The sequence below is a fragment of the Lutjanus erythropterus genome, chromosome 20 (genome assembly GCF_056507025.1).
Source record: "Lutjanus erythropterus isolate fLutEry1 chromosome 20, fLutEry1.hap2, whole genome shotgun sequence".
NCBI lineage: Eukaryota > Metazoa > Chordata > Actinopteri > Lutjaniformes > Lutjanidae > Lutjanus > Lutjanus erythropterus.
In genome coordinates this window covers 13,557,299-13,579,352 of record NC_139336.1, presented here as the reverse complement: position 1 = coordinate 13,579,352, position 22,054 = coordinate 13,557,299, and the positions used below count along the sequence as shown (strand labels likewise).

Below are 22,054 nucleotides of genomic sequence, written 5' to 3'. Positions count from 1 at the left end.
TCCATATAAGTCCACTAAAATGTCAAATAAGTCAAAAATAAGTCAAAATAATAATGATAAATTAATAAAAATAAATAACGAATACGTCTCCTATGTGTATCATTTCATTTTGAGTTAAAGACTTTATTTGTAGATGACGCATTAAAACAGTGAGGAAGTTTAATTCTCCGTTTACAGATGATCAATTGAAAAGCTAAACTGTACAGTATGTTTATGCCCATGTGTGTATCATCCCAGGTATTACGCTATCTGCTGCCAGCCTCTGGTCTACAGACACAAGATGACCCCGGTCAGAGTGGCAGTGATGTTGAGCGGCTGCTGGCTCATCCCCACGTTCATCTCCTTTCTACCCATCATGCAAAGCTGGAACGCCATCGGCATCGAGGACATTGTGAGTCCTCAGCAGATAAGATCAGAAATCAAGGAGGTGACGCTGTAATGACTCAAAAAAAAAAGCTGGTTACATTATTATTATTATTATTAAAAACTGTATTACATCAACAAAATATACTGTATATTTTAACAAAGTATCACACTGAAGAGTTCATGTACCTCCCTCAAACGCCTCAAGAGAGAGATGTTCTTTCTGTGAGGGCAGGTGCAGCACAAACCTTTCCAAGCTAATATTCTCTCTTTCTAATAACGTTTCCAATCCCTTGAACAATGACAAGGTAATGCAGTGATCACAAAACAATTCCAGTCCCTGTGGAGGCTCTCTTGCTGCGAGCAAAGACAGCACTTCAACAGGCATTTTCTGCTGCTTTGGATATGTTTTGGCGTGAGGTTATTTCAGAGCTGCCTTGAAATGAGCTGCAGGACTCCCAGAGGCAGACCGGGATGGATGAATTTATTCAGCCAGAGTTAATGAAATACGCAGTTCTTTTCTTTGTCTTTCAGTCAGCCAACATCCAAACAACAATCTTCTGTTTTTAAAAGCTGGCTGGATGTCTTAAAGTCATAGGGCACAGAGAAAAATGCAGAGGACCTCAAATGACTTATGTCTGCACATTTAAACCAGGTTTTAGTTAAATATTTTATATGTTGTGTGTACGTTTATCTTGTCTGTCTCTCAGAAATTCCAAAAATGTCCATTGCACTCCTGTTCCCAAAAAGGAATTGTTTGAAACTGAAATTTCTTCTCCCTCCAGCTCGCACAAACCCACAAGAACTGATTCAATAATTGTGACACAAGTTTAATGATGCAGGACAGTATATGTGCATGGTTTGAGTTGTCTGCACTATTTTCACCAAAAAAATGAGGCTCATGCTCTTTGAGCATGGTGATTAGAAACGGAGGAATCTCTGCCTTCTCTCAGCCTGTGTATTATGTGGAAAATATCTTTTAAATGCTTGTAGGATGGGATTTTACTGCTCCATTACACAAAATGACCAGTTTGATGGTGTACAGAGCTCAGATGGTAGTTCATCAGTACTCAAGTCCAGCCACTACACAAAGAGGATGAGATAAAATTCAGCTTGAGGCGCTTCTTAACTCGCAGGATTTTCAATTTACTCTGACCTGCTCATGTTTTCAATTGAGGACAAAGACACGGGCAGCTGGCCAGATAGGTTAAAGCTTTTGTAGAGGACTTGTAGAAAAGGAAATAACGATTAAAAGCACTACTATATTATTATAGTGTTTACAGTATTACCTCTTTGTTGAGCCAAGCTTAGCAGCTAAGTTCAAAAGCACTCCTACCATCACCTCTAAAGCTTACTGATTAAAATGTATCTTGTTTGTTTAATACTTAGACAAACAGAAAAGTAAAAATACTTTTTGAACTTTAGAGCTGGGTTAGCAGTTTTCTCTTGTCTTAATGCTGAACTAGGCTAATCGCCTCGTGGCTCAAGATCAACACTTAAGAGACCAGTTTGCAGGATTCAGTGGCATCTATCATCTGAAAAGGAGAACCCAGGTTGCAAAACTTGCAGAAGGCTCTCTTTAGTGCCTTTGTTTGTTTTTTTCTGTTCTTTGCCACTGTAGAAACATGGTGGTTCAACATAGAGAAGTAAAACACAACATAACATTAATAATAGACAACTGGCTTAGTTAACATTTACATGACAGTTGGTTGAACATTTTACTAACATCTGTTGTCTGTCTTGTCAGCTAATCTAAAAGTTGTTGCTATTACTACAATCTATATTATGATTATGATTATGATGATTGATTATTAAATCCCTCCTCTCCTGACATGCACTTAATATCATACAGCATATCAAGCATTAACAAATGAATAGCTCACGATAAAGTGACATTTGACCTGATATTATCCAGTAAGAAAACAATATGAAATAAGATACAAAGTTGCAAATGTAGTTACAATGACCCTTTGCAAAGTGCAGATAATTGCTTGAATGTTTCATTGTTTACAGCCAGTCTAAATGAAAACACAATTATTATTTTCAGGTGATGAAAATAGATTTTACACAGTGGTTCTTTAACACACAAAATATTGAACTATTAATTCCCATAACTTCCAATCATATTCATAATGATGAAATTTCAGTTGCATACAAGTCGCACTGAAAAGTTGTCTAATTCTGACCTTGGTGTGTTTTTTATATAAAGTTCCCGTTGGTCACCAGTGTCAGCTAAAGTCATACATAACTTGCTCCTTGTTCATGTTGATTATTTTTGTGTCCCTGTCTTCTCTCCTTTCCAGATTGAGGAGAGGCGAGCATTGTCCGGCTCCAACGACACAAGCTGTGTGTTTCTGGTCAACCGGCCGTACGCCCTGATCTGTTCTGCGGTGGCCTTCTACGTCCCATTAGCCCTCATGGTCCTGGCCTACCAGCGTATCTATGTCACCGCCATGACCCACGTGCGGCAGATCGAGACACTGCAGCGGGCCGGCTCCGCTCCTGTCACTGGGACGACTCCAGTGATCACCGTAAGGGCCTCCACTTCCTCAGATCCATTGGACCACTACCGCATCAGGACAACGACGGGCTCCTCCTCCTCGGAGCACGCTCCCATGTCGAACAGCCGCATGCGTGTTGAGACTAAGGCTGCAAAGACGCTGGCAGTTATAATGGGTTGTTTCTGCCTATGCTGGGCGCCCTTCTTCATCACGAACGTAGTGGACCCCTTCATCCATTACTCAGTGCCCTGGCAGCTGTGGACAGCCTGGCTGTGGCTGGGGTACATTAACTCAGGGTTGAACCCTTTCCTGTACGCCTTTCTGAACCGGGCGTTTCGAAGGGCGTTTCTGGTGATTCTCTGCTGTGGGGATGAGCGTTACTCACGGCATGGGAGCTGCTCCTATGGACACACCCACAGAGCGTGCTCAGCGGCGTCGGTCAATGGGACTTCAATGGCACTGAGGTAAACACACTAACTTACTTACTAAGTGGAAACTAAATATTTATTACTTGTACCAGCTGTCTGATCGCCTGTCCTTTTTCACAATTTTTATTTATTTATTTAACCAGGTAAAAGCCTCATTGAAATTAAAAATGTCTTTTTCAAGAGTGACCTGGCCAAGAGGGCAGCATAAAACACCATTGCAAGTTCTGTCACACACAACAAATGAGTAAAAAAAAAACACAGTATGGAATTAGCATGGAAGACAAGATCAGGGACAAAAACATAAATGTTGTGTGTACAATTTCTGAAATGATTTAGGTAAGAATTTTGGAACAGTCACATTGACCAAGGGAGTTGGTCTGCTCTGCACAGTTTGAGATCATTCTGTGGATTATTGCAGAACCAAGAAGCAGCATATTTAAAAGTTCTGTTCTCACTGTCAGAACCAGCGTTTGTAGAATATTACGAGAGTGAAGGCCATATTGATCTTGGTTTCTACACATGAAGACATGAGAATATGAAGGAACCAGGCCAACAATAGATTTATATATAAAGACCAACCAATCCGAGAGCCCTTAGACATACAGGCTCTCGCATTGGTTGGTTGAGTGCACTGCATTCTTGTGGGACTGACGACAAATATGACAACCTCAATTCTGCTGTGAATAACAATATGTGTGAGTAAATAAGTCTAAGACAGTGTGTGTATAGTCCTCTCTGTTAAAAGACCATCAAAGAACAGTGTTGACTGACTGCCAGTGGGCTACTGGACTGTCTTTTGTCTTTGTATTTGTATGTCTCAGTTGCACTTTACTGGATAGTTTAGGAGAGAATTTCAGAATTTAGACTAGTCAGCCAGCTGCTGATATTAGTGGAGTATACATTTTAAATCAACAACTCTGATTTTTGAGTTCAGTTTACCTTAGAACAAAGGAAAACTTTGTTCATCTATTAGATGAGAAAAGTGCAGAGGCAAATAGACCAAAAAGTTGCAAAACGACTCCCACACACTGTCAAACTTGCAACATACCATTTATTTGTGACGTTTCAGTGTTAAACCTTCATCAGGCAAAAAAAAAAAAAAAAAGAAGAAGAAAAATAGACCTGATGAAGGTCTAGTACTGAAACTACAAATAAATGGTATATTGCAAGTCTGACAGTGTGCAGGAGTCCTTTTGCAACTTTCTAAATTCAGTGTATTAAAATTTATAAAGCTGATACAGCCTAATTAGTTGAAGACCATATACACTGCGCACTGAGCATATGTTTTAATAGTTAATATAGTTAATAACTGATTCTCTAATATACATCAAGATAAGTTTTGGTTATTTGCTTTCACAATAATGGCAACTTTGCAAACCACAATGAAGGTTAGTGTTGATTTCAGTCCATACTTCCTGACACTCACAATTTAATAAAGTCACTGGAAGCAGTTTGACATATTGTCTTTGTGCCAGTGTTGGAACAAAGTAGCTCCAACAGGAGCAGCTGCAGCTGGCAAGTTCTTTGTGTGAAATGTGGAACTGACTCTTCACACAGAAAATGTAAAATCAAATTTGTAATGTTTGTCAGTATGACAAGTTGAGTTGTTGGTTCTACTTAATATCTTAAACCTATTGAACATATTTCCCCAGTTCAGTCAACACGAGTGGCTTTTCAAAACATAAATCCATCCATTATCCATCCATCCATCCATCTCCAACCGCTTATCTGAAGTCGGGTTGCAGAGGTAACAGTTCCAGCAGGGGAGCCCAGACATCCCTTTCCCCGACCACATTAACCAGCTGTGACTGGGGGATCCTGAGGCGTTCCCAGGCCAGGGTGGAGACATGATCCTTTGGCCCCACGGCCTCCTCCCAGCTAAACGTGCCTGGAACACCTTCCTAGGGAGGTGACCAGGTGGCATCCTTACGAGATGCCCAAACAACCTCAACTGGCTCCTTTCTACACAAAGCAGCAGCGGCTCTATTCTGAGTCTCTCACGGATGACTGAGCTTCTTACCCTCTCCCCAAGGGAGATGCCGGCCACCCTCCTGAGAAAACCCATTTTGGCCGCTTGTATCCACGATCTTGTTCTAATTCAACCTAAGTTCAGTTACCTGACATTTTTAAGTTGAATCAGCTACAAAAAGGTGTAACAAGGACACTGCATTTTAATATTTGTACAAGGTGACATACTGTATAGTTGACTGCACAGATTAGGTTAGATCTCTGCTTTTAGAAGACATTTTTAATAATAGAAAATTTTATTTCAGTTATCCTTATATCCTGTCAAGTAGATCAGAGATTGACGGCACATGAACACCAGCAGGAAGACATGATGTCATGGTGCAACCATAACCTTCATTGAATTAAGTCATTATTTATTCATTTAGGCCATGTGTCATGCCTTAATGTGTAAATGACAGGTATGAACAAGCCGGTACTTCTCTAGAAATAAATGTTCATGGTCAAAGCAGCTGTGGTGTTCTGCGGATGGAACATTTTACTGGAAAAACATGTCCTGGACTTGTGTAAAATGAACATAATAGTCAGATCAGTCACTTCTGGAGCAAAGTGTGTACTTGTATCGCAGATATGAAGTCTGTGCCATATGCTTTTCTATCTATCACATCCCATCAGGAAATATGATCTAAGCTAAGCTTAAAAGATAAAATTCAGGCTGTAGTTTTGGCACACGTGCAGTATGTTTTGTGTACATAGTTTCCTTTAGATTAATGTAATAAGGAAGTGGAACAATTGAAGCTTAGAAGACAACACAGACAGTAACAACAACATGCAGCAGATAGAAGAAATGAACCAGCAGCAGACATTACTATGTCTTGTTTGAATGAAAGATTTAGTTTTGTGAAGTTATGCAGTTTAGCCTTCTGATTAATCTTATTAAGGCTTTTCTTGAGTTGATACATATTCAAATATACTGTGAATTTAGGTTGTAGTAGGTGTGACATTTTTCAAAGAAATGCAGTGGAGGCGTTTTAACCTCACTTGTGGTTATTATGTTCTTGGGTCATTCAACACCTTGAGAGAATCTCTTCAAACTTGGCACAAATGTCCACCTGGACTCAAGGATGAACTGACCTCACAAAACATGTTTTTAGCCATACCTCAAGAATGATAATTGTGACAAAATCATTCAAAAAGGGTAACATCCAAACGTTCTTTAAGGATTGCCTTATGGAGATCTGCACTCTATTGAATGCACTCTTCTAGTTAAATATAATTTGACATAAAAGCTGTCTCTACTAACTGAATGTAAAGTGCCTATTAACAGACTTTATTTAACTATAATTATATTGTCTGTTGTACTTAGACTAAAAGGATCTCAGGTGCTTTTCTATGAGTATTATCGCTGACTTTAAACTTTATTGCCTTTTTATTTATTGCCTTTTTAAAGCCCTCAATAAAAAAGAAAACACTGACACCTCCTCTTATGAAATGCTTGTTCGCTTGAAAGTAAGTCACTTGTTCATGCAACTGTGACATTTCAGGGTCAGCTAAGGCGTTGAAACGGGAGGGTTCGATTGATTTTCTTCAAATTTGTCTTTTTTTAAAGATACATATCTTTAATTGAAATATAATTTATGATATCACGATAATAGTCCAGCAGTCTTGTTTTCTTTAGAGCAGGGTTTCTGTTGACATTAATGGTGGTGATTTAGTTGACGTCTGTGTTTGTGCTCTCAGCTTCTTCGAGTGGGGATGATGGAGGAGATGACCTGCTTGTGTCTGCACTGTTTAACTTTAACACAAGTACTTCACCACCACAGAGAGACAGAGGCAACACACACGCACACAGTCAAAGAGACAGCTGACAAATGAATTTATACAAAATATGCACAAGCAAAGGCACGAGCGAGACCTTCTGATATTGTCTAACATGACGCTCTCCACAAATTCTGGATTTTCTTCTTTTTTTATTGCCTGTTAATTAGTGCTGACAGATTTTCTAAGCAGTGATTTCTTTTGTCATAGCTCCACGGTGCTGTGTATACACATGCAAGTGTGTGTCTGCAGTATAGAAACACGCTGACCTTATGACTCTGCTCTGGTCATAGTGGGTTTTGTCATGACGTGTCTAATGTGTGTATGTGTTTCCGTGGTGTCTGTGTGCATTTTTTGGGCTTTCTGTCTTTGTGCGTAGGAAACAGAAAGGCAAACAGTGTTAACGCAAATCTGATGTCCTCTTAAAATCTGTCTCGGACAGAAAACAGACTCAGACAATCAGATTACAGCCAGCAGGATACCGGAGAGTGAAATTACTGGAAGAATCCTGTCAAATTATTTTGTCTAGGTGTTTAGGCACAGTCTGTGGGCAGACAGTGATGTGTTCGTGTGGGTGTTTCTCTGCTGTGTCGTTTTTAAAATAACAAAAAGGTGTCTTCTGTTCTTTATTTACCTTCACCATTTTAACATTGTGATTTAAAAGAAACCCCCCTAGATCCTTGCATCTGATTTACTAAAGAAAAAACTTTCTTTCTAGTGAAAGTGTTTCAATTTAGCTGCAGAAATAAAAATTATTTTACTTTTTTTAATATATTTGTTTTTTAAATTTGAACATATATCAAAAGTTGTACCATGTTTGCTGAAGCTCATGACAGAAATATAGCAGTGATATCATCCATCATGCTGTTGAACCGTGGACCTCAGTGTTTAGTAGACATTGCCCAAGCCTACCTTCAACTTGTGACACCTTATAAAACAGTTGTTCTACTAAAGACTGACTAAAGCCCATATCGTGGCAGGAGAGGATTTCAGCTTGGTGCTTGCCGTGTTTTTGGATTATAAGTTTAAAAGGTTGATTTTTCTATAACCAATCATTTTGCATTAGTTTTGTTTAAAAGGTAATATTTTAGTGGTGGTCTCATTTTTTCTTTACAAACTATCTCTGCAAGTCGCGTCACATTTTAATGCCTTTCTTCATCATTTGTGCGAACTGACATTCAAGTGGACAAAAGTTGCTGAGTACAGGGAAGAAAAACAACAGAAAACTAAGAATACTTTGGAAACTGATCAGCAGTAATATTGAGTGTGTAGTAGGTGAAACTATATGGAAGAACCTGAAAACCACCAGTATGATCCGATAAAATGAAAATGAATTCAAAGCTGCTCTTCCTGTCTGGTTTATCCAGATTTAATTTGTAGCTGTAACGTTCCTGAATCCTTAAATGAACCTTATTGACTTGTGATGTCTTGGCATTGATAAAGGTTAAAATAAGATGAATCTGCTTTCCATGTTTATGTTGTATATATTGAATGTAGTATTTCATTACTATTTTTCAGTAACAAATGTGTTTTAGCTTATGATTCCCTGCACTTTTCTGCTCTGCTAGCAAAACGTGTTCGTGGAAGAAACAGCATCAGTGTGATCTTTTTCCACTTGAAAATCCTGAGGCCGTTTTTCTGAGTGGTCCTGACAGCAAACAGGCAAACACACTCAGACTGTAGACACTGACAGCTCCAGCAGTGGATGGTGGACACTTGTTTGTGGTTAGAGTCATAACAAAGACCTTGTGTTGTGCCCTCCAGTAGAGAAAGAGGGTGGGGGGGAGACACCTAGACCATCTGAGACAGGTTAAAGCTGTTGAGTAAATATAGTCGCACCGTCCCCAGGGTCCTTGTTTTGACTCCCCTGGGTCCATCCTTTTTGAAAAATTCTAAAACCAGTGTTTGGTTTGTCCATGGCTATTGTACAGAACTTGCACTGTGCAGATCCAGGGGGGGGGTGGGGGGGGTGGGGGGGTGTTCACCCCAGCTTGTAAAAAAACATGTTCCAGCGCCCTTTTTTAGATATAAACAGCTTATTCTAAGGTAACAAAAAACAAGGATTCTTATATTCAGGGGATTATATACTAATGAAAATATACATATGAATATCAATTCCTGCCAATAAATCCCTTGAAATCTTACAAACTGGACCTTTAACTCAGTTTTGTTTCCTGTATTTACATGTAAATAACTGCTGACAATCTGGGAACAATATAGTTGCCTGCTTAATCTTCAAATTGCAGTGTCAAATAGGGCCCACAGCCCCATGTCTACCTTTATCCTAATTAAAGGTTTAGTTTGAGGTCAAAGCGTAGGTAGACAGCTTATTTTTGGCATTAAGGTTCCATAATCACCTTTAAGGAGAATGTAATAGAAAACTAGTCTTCTGCTCTTCCTCTTGACTCTCTTTTTATTCTGTGGAAAATCGAGCCTGTGACGGGAGCCTCAACAATCAACAATCTTTCTCCAGAATTGCCTAGTGACCCCTTTAAAGGGCCTTTCATGTTAAGTAAAGTAGCTGTCCTTTAAGCTGATATTAATTCAGTGACCAAACTCAACTCAACAAAAACTTTCATATTAGACAAAATAAACACATCATCAGCACAATGATTGATTCTGTAGGTGGTTAAAAGTGACTGTAAATGCTGAATATTTGCTTTTTATAAATTAGCTACAAAATCATCTGAAACAGTGGATTTTTTTTTTGTTGAATCTCACTTTTCCTCTGGTCCTCAGTAGTTTCTCTGTCATCTTACCTCCTTCGGAGCAGCTGACATCAGTGCTTAAAACAGTGTGGGCTGAATGTGTGAGTTTGAACTCATAAATAAAAGTATGGGAGTGAGTCAAAGAAGGCTGAAAGGTGTAATATAAGTGGTTGATTTGGGCTGAATGTGCAAAGTACCTGCCTAGCTTTAACAGGCAAACCTGTGCAGGTGAACAGGTCCATTTCTGTGCTTATTCAACATCATAAAGTAGCCTGTAGTTAGACATTTTAGGGAAGCCAGGAAGTGCTATTATGGAAACTTGTTTCCTCAAAGTGGCAAGTGTCTGGAGAGGAAAATAACAAGCTACAAATCACAATGTCGAACTCTTCCTGTACCAGTTAAATTAGGGTCAGTGTGATTCGTCCTGAGTTCACCTTCGGCTCAGCATGGAGATCATAAGTCTTGTGAGATGCCATGAATATGGCTGCAATCAGCCATGTACAATCAGCATGATTGTTATGTGATTCAACTTTCTGGCAGTCGATCCAAAGTAGAGCACAGCTGTTTAGTGATATGAAAACAGCAGAATTTGAAATTTCTCTGGAATGGAGGTCATGTGGGATTCGAGAAATGACTCTTTGGCTCGGAGCCCTGCCGCTGTGCTCAATCAATGCTGTTTTTTTTCCATCCTGAATGTTTCTGTGTTTTGATTGTTAAGATAAAACATTCAGCTCCATGTAGGGAAATTAGGTCCCTGCAGACGGTTTCAGCAGGGAAGAGGACAAATGAGCTGTGAGTGCAAATATACAACATAAAATAGTTGTTAAAATTCTGAAATAATGAAACTGGAAAAGTATTAAACACAATGTAAATGATCTGAGGGTTATATTAAAGGGGCACTAATATTGTGAATTATTATGTCTAATGCCTTCTGTGGCTCTTTAGGTACTTTGTCAAATCAGAGAATACAATCCTTGTGATGATGCCATAAGCCCCTTTTGTCCACGCACTGCAACTCTGCACTTATGGCAGAAATTACCCAGAGGAGCTCTACGTGTGAATGCAAATATCTGAATTGGACCGGACAATAAATTTATTTGAAGCTGCCAGCTCTTTTGTCCAAAGTCCGTGCGCGTATTTCTACTGTCATGTAGCGTTAAGTCACGAGTCTTTAAAGGCCATGGCTCAAGTTCAAGCTGTGGTTATACAAAACCTTTTATTTGTTCTGTGATCTTCAAGGCCTAGATTTAATAAGGCCTAAAAAGGAGGAGGAGGAGTACAAGTCTAGTTGTCACTCAGACAGCTTGTATTACATTATGCTTAAAGGTTATTATAGAACTTTTGCCCAATTATGCAAAAAATAAAGAACTTACCCCAGCTTTAAGTCTGGTAAGATATTCCAGGAAAAAGAACCAGAACCAAAGACTAAGCTGCTTCTTGTCTTGGGAAAATAGCATCCTAAAATAGTTTTGTCCATCTTGGTTGAGGTTGCGTGGTTTCATCCTTCAGGACTGTGTGAAAATTCCGTGTGATTACGGACGATCGCTTGTTGCTCTCACGTGGTTTGTCCTCCACATCATCAGGAGAGTGCAACCTTGCTAGATACCTGAAAATCATTATATGAATGTTATTATGGCTCGGATTGTGGTTGTACAGGCTGCGACACTTTCTGCAGGTGTGAAGGTGTGTAACTGTATGAATGAGAAGCGGGTCACAGGTGGAAAGGAGCGTGTTTTGTCGACCACAGATGCTTAGTTTGGACAGACAGGCTGGAGAAGTGTAAACACTCCGGTCTGTGATTTATTATGAGACTTGTATGATTTATTATTGTTTGATTGAAACCTAAAAACCTCCAGATGCCTTTTCTCTCTGTCACTCTGTCTTTTTCTTACCCAGAGGAATTTTATCTCCTTTTTAACATCGGTGTGAAATGCCTGTCTTGTTTCTATAATCACCTTTTTTTTCTCACACTCCTTGCCTTGTTACTTGCCACCTTTTTCTGTCTCTCTTTACCAAGTTGATGTTTAGAATTATCTTTAAAAAATTATGATTGAAAGTTTTTTTTTGAAAAGACATTTTTTCCTGGCATTTATGTGTTGAGTTATGACATGGAAATGATGTGCAATTAAGGTCTCCACTGGCGCAGCAGGGCGTCCCTGCCTTTCTCATCTCTAGCTGTAAAAAACAGAATTAATGTCAATCATCTTTTTTACTAGAACAAAAGATAAAGAAATGAAGGAAAGAGCTTACATATAAATAATAAAAATATGCAGCATAATAAAAAAAACATATGACTGTTGTCATGATCTCTGCCTTCTCCACTTTGGGTCGAGAACATCGGCTGCTGTCACGACTCTTCCTCCTCAGTTTTAGACTCGGTTTGGCGCTCTGAACTCATCTGTGATTCTAAATGAAACTCATCTCTCCCTCGGTCTCTGCATCCGCCTCTCGCTGCTGTCCTCAGTAACAGAAACATAGTTTCCATGGTGACAAATTGGAGCACAGAGTGGACCCACCTGGGCAAATCAGCTCTTTGAAATTCAATTAAGGCATTTTTTTCCTGTGACAGACAAAAGGCTTTCTTTGTTTTCGTTTTCATTGCTTCCTTTAAAAATGATTTTGGGCACTGGAGACCTTCTGGGTGTTTCATGGACTTGAAACTCAGCTTCACAATTACTCAGCCTTTAAACAAAAGCTGAATTAGTTAAAATAAGTATTTGTTAAATTACAATCTGTCCATGTGATTCAGATCTTGTGAAGCATTGTACAGCAAAGTGCATAGACCAGTTTCATGGTTTTGAGTAGGAAAATCACAAGTTTAATGATCACATTTGATCCTAGTGGGCTGTATATGTTTATATTATCAGTAATATCTGTGTTTTTCCTACTATGACAAGTTAAAATTTCTGCTGTGAAAAAAACCTGGGGGCAACAGAAACAAACTTTAAACACATAACATATTATCCCCTTTTAAGCTGATTTGACAAACTTCTTACTTACACATCCAGCAGACAGTTTCTAGACACTCAATGTCAGTCTAATATCCTGCTCTTTTTGCTCTCGTTTTGGTCAATACCAACTCCTGAGGGAAATATCTAGCTCTTCAGCTGGTGATTGGTTCTGGGCAGACAGTACACAATAGATTAATCAGAGGGTTTTGCATAATAAAAGGCCACCTGCTCCAGTTGTAAACAGCCCTGTGAGAGCTGTGAGAGTGAACCAAAACGGTAAAGTTGCAAAAGCCAGAAGATGAGCTGAAAGACTCTAAGATGCTCCATGGCGCTGAGGAGAATTGCAGAGTAAGGAGATAACTTTCTGTGGGCTCATCATGACAAGTAACTTATTTTACGTGCAAGTAGTTATTTGATTCATTGTTAATATAAAACAGGCCTGCACATTATAGCATTATAGTACAAAAATATTTTTTTTATTCACAGGGCATCCTGTTGTTTATACCATTTGATGATAATCATTTCCACCACTGTTGTTCCACAACAGCAACAATACCAAGTTTGGATGCTGAAGTGTCATATGGCAGGCGGCATAGGCATTATGTCACCTTTATTGTTTTTTTTTGTTTGTTTGTTTTTTAATCAACTCTGGGCCATCCAATCTCTGTATCCCACTGTGGCATACCAGTTAAAAAAAAAAAAAAAAATTGGATGATATGGCAATTTAATTTGGTCTAACTTTAGCAGCCATAACAGCAACAGCATTTTTTTTTTACTCCAGGGGCAGATTAGCTGTAGAGGGCAAATGGACTGTCGCTCAGACAAGTAACTTTAGCCTTGTGCATGTCCTTACCTAAGCATATTAAAGCTATTTGTGGACTTAATGTAATCATATGCCATTTATTTTAGTGTAATGACATAGTATTTTAAATCACTAAGTTACTTAGACATGCTTGTCCTGTTAACTCTTAAGTCAGAGATTGACGTTGTGTTTTCTGTGTTTGGTTGTAGAGATTTAAATCCATTGTGCTTCCCAAATTCTCATTTAGATCCAGGATGTGTTAAAGAGGCTGAGATTTCAGTGGTCCTATTTTTAAAATTACTCAGGAAATTGAGACTATACCTATATACAAAAAAGGATGGTGAAGTCAGTGTGTCAGTCGTGTCTTTCAGCTATCTAACTTTTTGATTGGCCAGATTGTAATGAAAATCCTTCATGCTAGAAATGTCACCTGCCTGCAACAGATGCAAAATATCTGATAAGCAGAACACCAAGAAATTTGTTGTGCATATTCATACATTAGAGGAAAAACAAATTTAAAAAAATAGCAAAAAAATAAGGAACACATTAGACTTGATAAGGAAGCAAACAGGAAGATGTGCAGCACTCTGTCACAAGCAGATTATTTATAACTGATTTCATTTCATAGTATTGTCAGTAGAAAGTGATCCTCAGCCAAAACTCCTCCAGGACATCACCTCAGCTGACTGTCGGCCAGACAGACAGAGAGATATGGCTAAAAACAACACTGAGCAGGAAAAATAACTTCATTTCAGTTCGTTGAAACATTGTGATTGAACTTCAGATCTGTTTCCAGGCCTCTGATGGGACTTTCACTATCGCAGCTTACCATCGTACTGTAAGCAGATTCAGTCCCTCAGTGTTACGAATGCTGGACTACTCTACATGTTTTCCAGCTGACGTCACCAACAACACAAGGTGGACAAATGCTGTGCGTGATGATGAGTAGGGCTGTGATCACACCTGCAAACTATCCAAAATATTCCAGGAATGTCAGCTTTGTTGCATTTTGTTGTGTTACTTACTGCCTCATTTTTCTTAGCAGAGCAGGACCAGTAAGCAAAAATCACATGACTCACCAACAGTTTATTTACTGGAAAAAGTTTTGATAATCTTACATCGTGCCAGGTTGGACATTTTAACAACAAATGAGTTGAAACAAATCTGATGATTTGTTTAATTTCTGCTTTACTTTCCAAGCATGAGCACCTGCTGCTAATTATGTTAGCGCTGATCTTCTGCTACCCATAATCCCTTTTATTTTTGGGTTATTTTGTGTAGTTGATGTGAATCACATGTTCATTCTGCACAACTGCAGGTAGAGACATTTAAAGAGTTTTTGTAAAAGATAATATTTTGCCTTGAGTGTATTTTCGATTTGTTTGTACGATAAAAAAGATTTATGCCTTTATGGAAAATATGTCCATGTGTTTAAAGCCAAAATGAAAACTAAGACTATTACAACAGAGAGTTTTTATAATGAATAACCATTGTTTTCTTTATAATAAATCATCATTTCACCAATTTTCTGTTTTCTTTACAGAATAGACTGTTTCCTCCTTTACCTCTGAAGACAAGATACAGGTGTTAGTAACTGTTAGTGTGAGTGTTTTCGCCCAGTGTTAAATTAGTAAAAATAGTAACTGCACTTTTCTTAGCTTGTTACATGTTGATCTTGTATTTGAGGACTTGTCTTAACCGTTAGCAGTATTATCTAGTTAGCTAACTTTGTCATCATCGTTCAAACTCGACAGAAATAAAATAAAAAGTGTCTGAAATAACTGACACTCAAAGATTTGCAGAGATAGACAGCAGTGTGTGTGTGTGTGTGTGCGCGCGCACGCATACAGTATATAGATGTAAACAGTTTGAACTTGTGTCCGACTCCCATATGTCATTATACAATGTATGTTCAGCTTTACAACAGAGCAGTTGGTGGTGTTGTAACGTCAGAAGTTTCTGTCAATCTGTAACTGCTGTCCTTGTTTTAGCTTCAGGTGAATCACATACTTTTCATTTCTCCGTCTGATCAACAGAGAGAAAAATAACAGACTCAATATAACGGCTCAGTTCAAGTCTGACACAAACACTGGCAGTCAGCATGTGCACTGTGCAGAGCTGATATTAAATTTGGGGATCATGCATTCTTTGGATTTGTTTGCACATTTGTTTTCATCATTCTGATCATGTGCTTTTCCTTTCAGCTCTGTCTGAACAGCCAATTTTCCCCAAAGGAGCGATGAAGACACAGTAATTCAGTTCATCTCAGTCCAGTTTAGTTCAGATCAGTTAAATTGTTTTCTAGGAAACTGACAGACGTGTGTTCTCGGAGCTTCAGTAGCCTCTCCCTGCATGCCAAACATTACATGTGACTTTACTGTCCCTCGTTACTTAATGAACTATAAACTGTCTCTGTGTGTGTGTGTGTGTGTGTGTGTGTGTGTGTGTGTGTGTGTGTGTGTGTGTGTGTGTGTGCGTGTGTGTGTGTGTGTGTGTGTGTGTGTGCGCGCGTGTGGAGGAGATAATCTGGTAGCTCATTGCTGTAAGTGTTTAATGGGTTGTAAAATGTACAGTGAGATAAATGTCAGGGAAGAAACTATTCTGAGGAAGGGCACTATAAACTCAATTTAAGTAGGCACAGCAGTTAAAAAAAAGACTAAGAAAAAAGGCAGAAAGAAAGGAATCTAGGACAGAGACAGAACTGATCTCTGTCAAACAAGCATGTATCTGTATCTGTCTGATTATGAACTGCGCTTTGTTCACACTTACTAACAAATATTTTTGCATCACATGGATGGTACACTACTATTATAGCATGGAACATAATCTGAAGAAACCACTGCATTGGAAAAACTGTTATTTGTTTGTTGGCCTAAAGTAATTTGATAAAATAGTTGCATGATAATATTAATGATGTTTTTGAGAAGATTGTCCTTGTTTCAGGACGTTAGTTATGATATACTCCAGTATGAGAACACACAGGCGCAGTAATATGGACTGCCACGACATTTTTACATACGTTCATGGTGCCCGGAGGATGAGGCCTCATTTTGGAGATCCTTTGGCCCTCTCAGACACAATGTGATTTGAGCTCACACCCAATGTTCAGCTGTGCTGAAGCTTGCCAAGTGCTGTGCGTGCCACCTTGCTTGGCAGTGATTAACCAAAGTTTCACATAAATAACACGAAACAAAACATAACAAAGGCGCCGGCCTTTGTTATGTTTTGTTTCGTGTCCCATTAAATTGGTTCCCCTGAAAGGGGAGTTAGTTTGTTTAAGAGTTCTAGTAACTATTGGAATCTCAATTTCCAGTTTTCCTGCCTGTATTTCTTTATTTTGCTCAGTATTTTGCAGTGCTCAGGATGCTTCATCAACCCATATTGTAGGTATTTGACATCCTGGTATCATTCTGGTGTGTTCACTACAGCTCAGACAAATCCAACTGATTCTACCTTTAACTTATGTCTTGATTTGAATAAAAGCCACTGCTTATTATTCTGTTTTAAATATAACCATCAGGCTCATTGGCTGATTTTTGTGTGTACTATACTTATTCAGAGAAATCTGCTGGTGCATTTTAACAACAGCCAGCTTTTCACTCAGTTGAACATACTCACAGAGCTCACTTCAGTTTCGACCCTCTGCTGTTTGGTTGCTGAGCGGCTCCACTCTGTGGTCACGCACTTTGCTGAAATCACTCTGAGGAGAGAAAGACCACCTCCTGACTTTCTACCTCCAGTTTCTCTCCATCTTGCTGTGATGTTCTGTGTGCTGTAAGCCCCCCATTGAACCAGACATTTAAAGAGATTTCGTAAAAATAATATTTTGCCTTGAGTGTTTTTTCTATTTGTTTCCTTAGCAACAGCAAGCAGGTTTTCGTAACTCGTGGGTTAGTCATCGAAATGGATCCCAGACAGATTTCGCTGTAATGTACTTGAAAGGTAAGACAGAATAACATCTGACAGGTTTAATGATAAGAAAGATTTATGCCTTTATGGAAAATATGTCCACCTGTTCAAAGCCAAAATGAAAACTGAGACTGTTACAACAGAGAGTTTTTATAATGAATAATCATTGTTTTTTATAATAAATCATCATTCCATCAGTCTTCTGTTTTTTCTTTTTACAGAATAGACTGTGTTTTTCTTTTTTAAAGAAAACATACCTATGAATATTAGAGTCAATTTCTACCAATAAATCCCTGCATATCTTACACACTGGACCTTTAATTTTGTAAACAAATGTCAACTTCCATCCTCCTTCAGTTCTTTATTTGAAAGAAAATGGGGATCATCAGAAATAAATAATGTGACAAAGTCTTTCAGTGCTGTGGTCACAAGAATTTTGTTTCAGTAATATCCAGCTTCACACTGTGCAGTTTTGGGCTGTCCCAGATGAAAGACGGACCACCATGAAAGAAACGTGGTGCTATCTTTGGTCGTGACTTCCAAACGTTGTTCTGACGTTACGACGACGTTGAGAGAGGTTCAAGGATGAACCCTCTCACAGTTTGACTGCACGAATGCACAAATGTTTATGAATGCAATTCTAAGATACTTAGCATACTACAAATACTTAACTTCAGCTTGCACAATTGGTGTCTCAAGTTGACCTCTTTTCACCCACCATGACTGGGTCCACATTCTCCTCTTCTTCTTTGGATTTTTCCAGAAACAAATACTAATATTGCAAGAACTCAATTCTTGCTGAGCTTCATTGTTTTCCACTATAGCCTGGGATTCACCCAAGTTCATTAGATCAGTGGTTCATATTGTGGCTTGCAAAAACTTGTTGGGTGTAACACTGCCCTGAAAAAACTGCATAGATTTGGATGCCATCAGAAATTAGTAACAGGCAACCAGTCTTTATGTGAATGAATGCTAAGACGGGACAATGGAAGATGACGAGCAGGTTCAAGCTCATGATGGCCGCCTCTTCCGCTGTCAGATCTGCCATAATCTATCAGTTCTGATGTTCTTCTGCTGCTTTCCAGATGGATTTTGGCTGCAGCTTCTCACTGTTTCAGGGTTTGCCAAAAGATTGAATCTGGATAGTTGTGTTTTTCATACTAAAGTTAGAGTGACTGACAAAGCCGTGCGATTGTGGGTGTTTGACTGGCAGGCAGGTTGCGTGTTTTTGTCTGAGTTTGTGATAGGCCAGTAGTCCTGGAGCCTTTAGAGTTTGGTCCAACATTTCTGGTGCAGCCAGATAAAACTCCTGGCTAGACTGCACGTCGATCACTTTATTTTATTTTAATTGTATTAAACATAAACAACTGCCACTCTTGGGTATTGATTGATAAGCGATTGAAAATCTGAACAGATGGGAGAGACTTGCTGAAGCTGCAGAAGCTGACACAATGGCTTCACACACACATACACACAGGTTGTTGTTTTTTTTAATTAATTCCTTTCTTTGAGACAGACAATGTTTTCTGTTCTTATCACTGATGACAATCCATCGCAACCAAAGTCACTATAAGCCTTACCAATACATTCTGGTAGTAGTTGATTCATGACCATTTTTTCTGCCATTTATGCATCACCCTTTATCATCTTGACACTGACATTATACACATGTTAAAACTGTATAAATAAGAAATACATTCTCGGGCTGCAGTTAACAGGTTCTTTTCTCCTTTTATCAATAAAACACGTTTAAATGTGTTATAAAAGGTGTACTGCAGATAGAAATCTCAAATAGTATTTTATTTATTTGGGCACTCAACTGGTCTAATGGACTGGTCTAATGCATCAAACACACTTGGTTTTGAGCTGAGAGAAAACACACGATTCGGTTACTTACAATAAAGTCTGTCTATTTAGCATTTATAAGCCCTATATAAACATTTAATTAGTCCCTGACAAAACGTTTAGAATAAAATAAGAAAGATAAAATAAGAAAAACTTGTCCTTTACTTTCAGCATTCTGGCAAAACAGTGCATGACAGACAGTAAAGAGCAGCCAAAATACATTTTCAGCAGCTTCAGTGCTCAGGCTCTGTGTAGATGGCCACAGCAGAGGGCATAACTGACTGCTTGGTTTTGTAGTGGGACCTCGAGTCATGAACCAGTTGTATACAGTAGGTTCTGGAGTTGCTGTTGTTTATTTCCAGTGATCTTGCTAACCTGGTTGACCCTCTGGTGCTCAGTGTTGCAAGCCCTGTACTTCTGGAAAGTACTACCCTACAAGCAAGAACTTATAACAGGCTTTTGTCCCTGTGGTGGAAAGTTCCTCCAAAGGTTCCTAGCCCCTGGGGAAATTACCTTCGGTGGAAATATGGTGAGTGTGTGACCTGTAAACCGTAGTCAGGGTGCCTTTTTGAAAATGTATTCCACTGTGTGTTGGTCTGAAAGGTCAATGATTGTTCCCAGATATTTAAAGTGAGTGACCTGTTCCTCTTCCTGTCCCTTCATAATAACAAGTTTGAAGACTAGGCCAATGTTGCCAACAAAGAGAGTGTAACTGATTGACTCAGTTCTCGATTTCACAGTTAAGTCCTGCCACTGTCATACAGGTACAGGAAGTGATGAATAACAGCAGTGGCTAAAAGCATCAGACTGAACCAGGCAAATGGAATAGAGGAGAAAATAGAGTAGGTCTGAAACTTCTGGTAAAAATGTGGGAATCTTTGAATGTACTAATAGTCCTGAGGAACAGAAGAAGCCCACATGATGTTTTGTGAGATAGTTCAATCAAGCTAGTTTGACCTCTCTGCAAACCACATGTGTTTTCTAATATAAAATCAGTCTAACCATTGATGGTAAACCCCCAAAAAGGATGAGAAATGCTGCTATAATATATTCACTGTATCATTTTCATTAATAATTTGCATTGAGCCACAAGATAGTTGGAAAGTTTTAATGATTGCAGGCACAATATAATCCAACAAAAAGGATATAATGTTAAAAAATGCAAATAAAAGATAAATGAGATCATCTTTCATGTGAAAGCACGCACACATATGCAAACACAGACTTAGAGTGTCTAAAATAGAAGCAGCAGCTCTCTATCAGGTGGTCCATCTCTGAACAGGAAGTGAGTTGGTTTAACTTTAATGGGATGGAAGGAGAACAGGACTTAAAGTCAGATGAAATCATTTTCATTCTTCTCTAACAAAGCAAGCTCTGTTTGGAGAGAGGAGGGGATTTACTTTGTTTTCTTAAAGCCGGTGCTTGCTATATGATGGGAAGCAGCAATGAAGCAGAGTGATATGGACAAAATATCTTTAATAATAATAATAATAATGATAAATTCAATATAGAATAAAATATGATATGCAGACCCACATTAAGAAAATATACTGAACTCACTCCAGTTAACTACATAGCACTCTAAAGTATTATTTAAACAATTTTTTCTTATAATGTTTGCTTTTGATCTGGAAATATCAGTTTTTCAGTATAGTATGACATAATAGGAAATTACAGAAACCCATACATGGATTTCTAACACAGAATGACTGAGGTCCAAGTTTAAAGGTCCAGTGTGCAGGATTCAGTGGCATCTACACAGTAAAACAAAGAAAAGAAATGGTGAGAAAACTTAAAAAAGTAACTAGCTGCAAAGCCTTTTTTGAGTTCACTCAACTAAAGGTTAATTTGTTGTGTCAACTTAGGTTAAGAAGTTTTTTCAAAGTGCTGTCTTAATCAAACTTAACTTTATTATTCTGACCAAATATGTTTTTTTATGCAGTGCTGATGTATGTTTTCAGTCTACAAGAACACACAGTTTATAGGAAATAGTTTTCTTAAGTACATGAGTTAGTAAAATTATGTTTGACAAACTTTACACTTTGAGTGAACTTGTATACATAAGTAAATATATGTAGTAAAGCATGAGTGAACTATTTAACCTAAGTTGACACATTAAATTAGCCCTCACTTGAGTAAACAAAAATGGTTTTGCAGCTGGTTTCTCCCAAGTTATGTGTTTCTTTTTTTTTCTTTTTTTTCTTTTTTTTTTTACAGTGGGTGAGATTGTAGATCCAGCCAACTGACTGCTTCGATATTCTGCCGGTAGATCCATCTAAATCTCACACACTGGATCTCTAAAGGAAAGAACACTCACACAAACCTGAGTGATCCAGTCAGACAGTCAACATTTGCCAGTATGATGCTAATAAAAATAACATCTTATATATTAATGAAGACTGTGCTGAATTTATTCCTTGTAAGATCTGTTGGGAGATGGTGTCAGGTCATGCATAAAAAGATTTCTTCTTTAGGATGGCTGCTTCTGTACCATCCACAGCAAAATAACAGAAAACCAAACATGAAACGCAAAGGGTTTTCTGTCCTAGAAACCCAGATCACACTCAGAGAGGGGGCTGCAGGACAACAGTGTGGACTGATGCCAAATCATGCAGTTTCTGGTTCAGTCGGTCAGTGTCAAAAGTTTGTTTTCAAAGGCGCGTTTGTGCCTCCAGCTTCATTTTAAAGGCATCTTTAGCGCACATTTGTCACTGTGTGGTTGCTATTTTTAATTTTCTGAGGCAAAAACACTCCAGTTGAGCGT

General features: G+C 38.6%; 1 protein-coding gene across 2 annotated transcripts in view; it reads left to right on the top strand.

Annotated features, from left to right (window-relative positions):
• LOC146308229 (5-hydroxytryptamine receptor 4) overlaps positions 1–22,054 on the top strand; it is a 55,152-nt gene that overhangs the window by 22,797 nt on the left and 10,301 nt on the right. For both annotated transcript variants that reach the window (XR_014772616.1, XM_084745748.1), the window contains exons 5-6: positions 238–391; positions 2,667–3,328. Coding sequence is in view for 1 of the 2 variants with exons in the window: in XM_084745748.1 (XP_084601874.1) it covers positions 238–391; positions 2,667–3,328 (816 nt within the window). In the remaining variant the exon portion in view is untranslated. The remainder of the gene's footprint in view (positions 1–237; positions 392–2,666; positions 3,329–22,054) is intronic.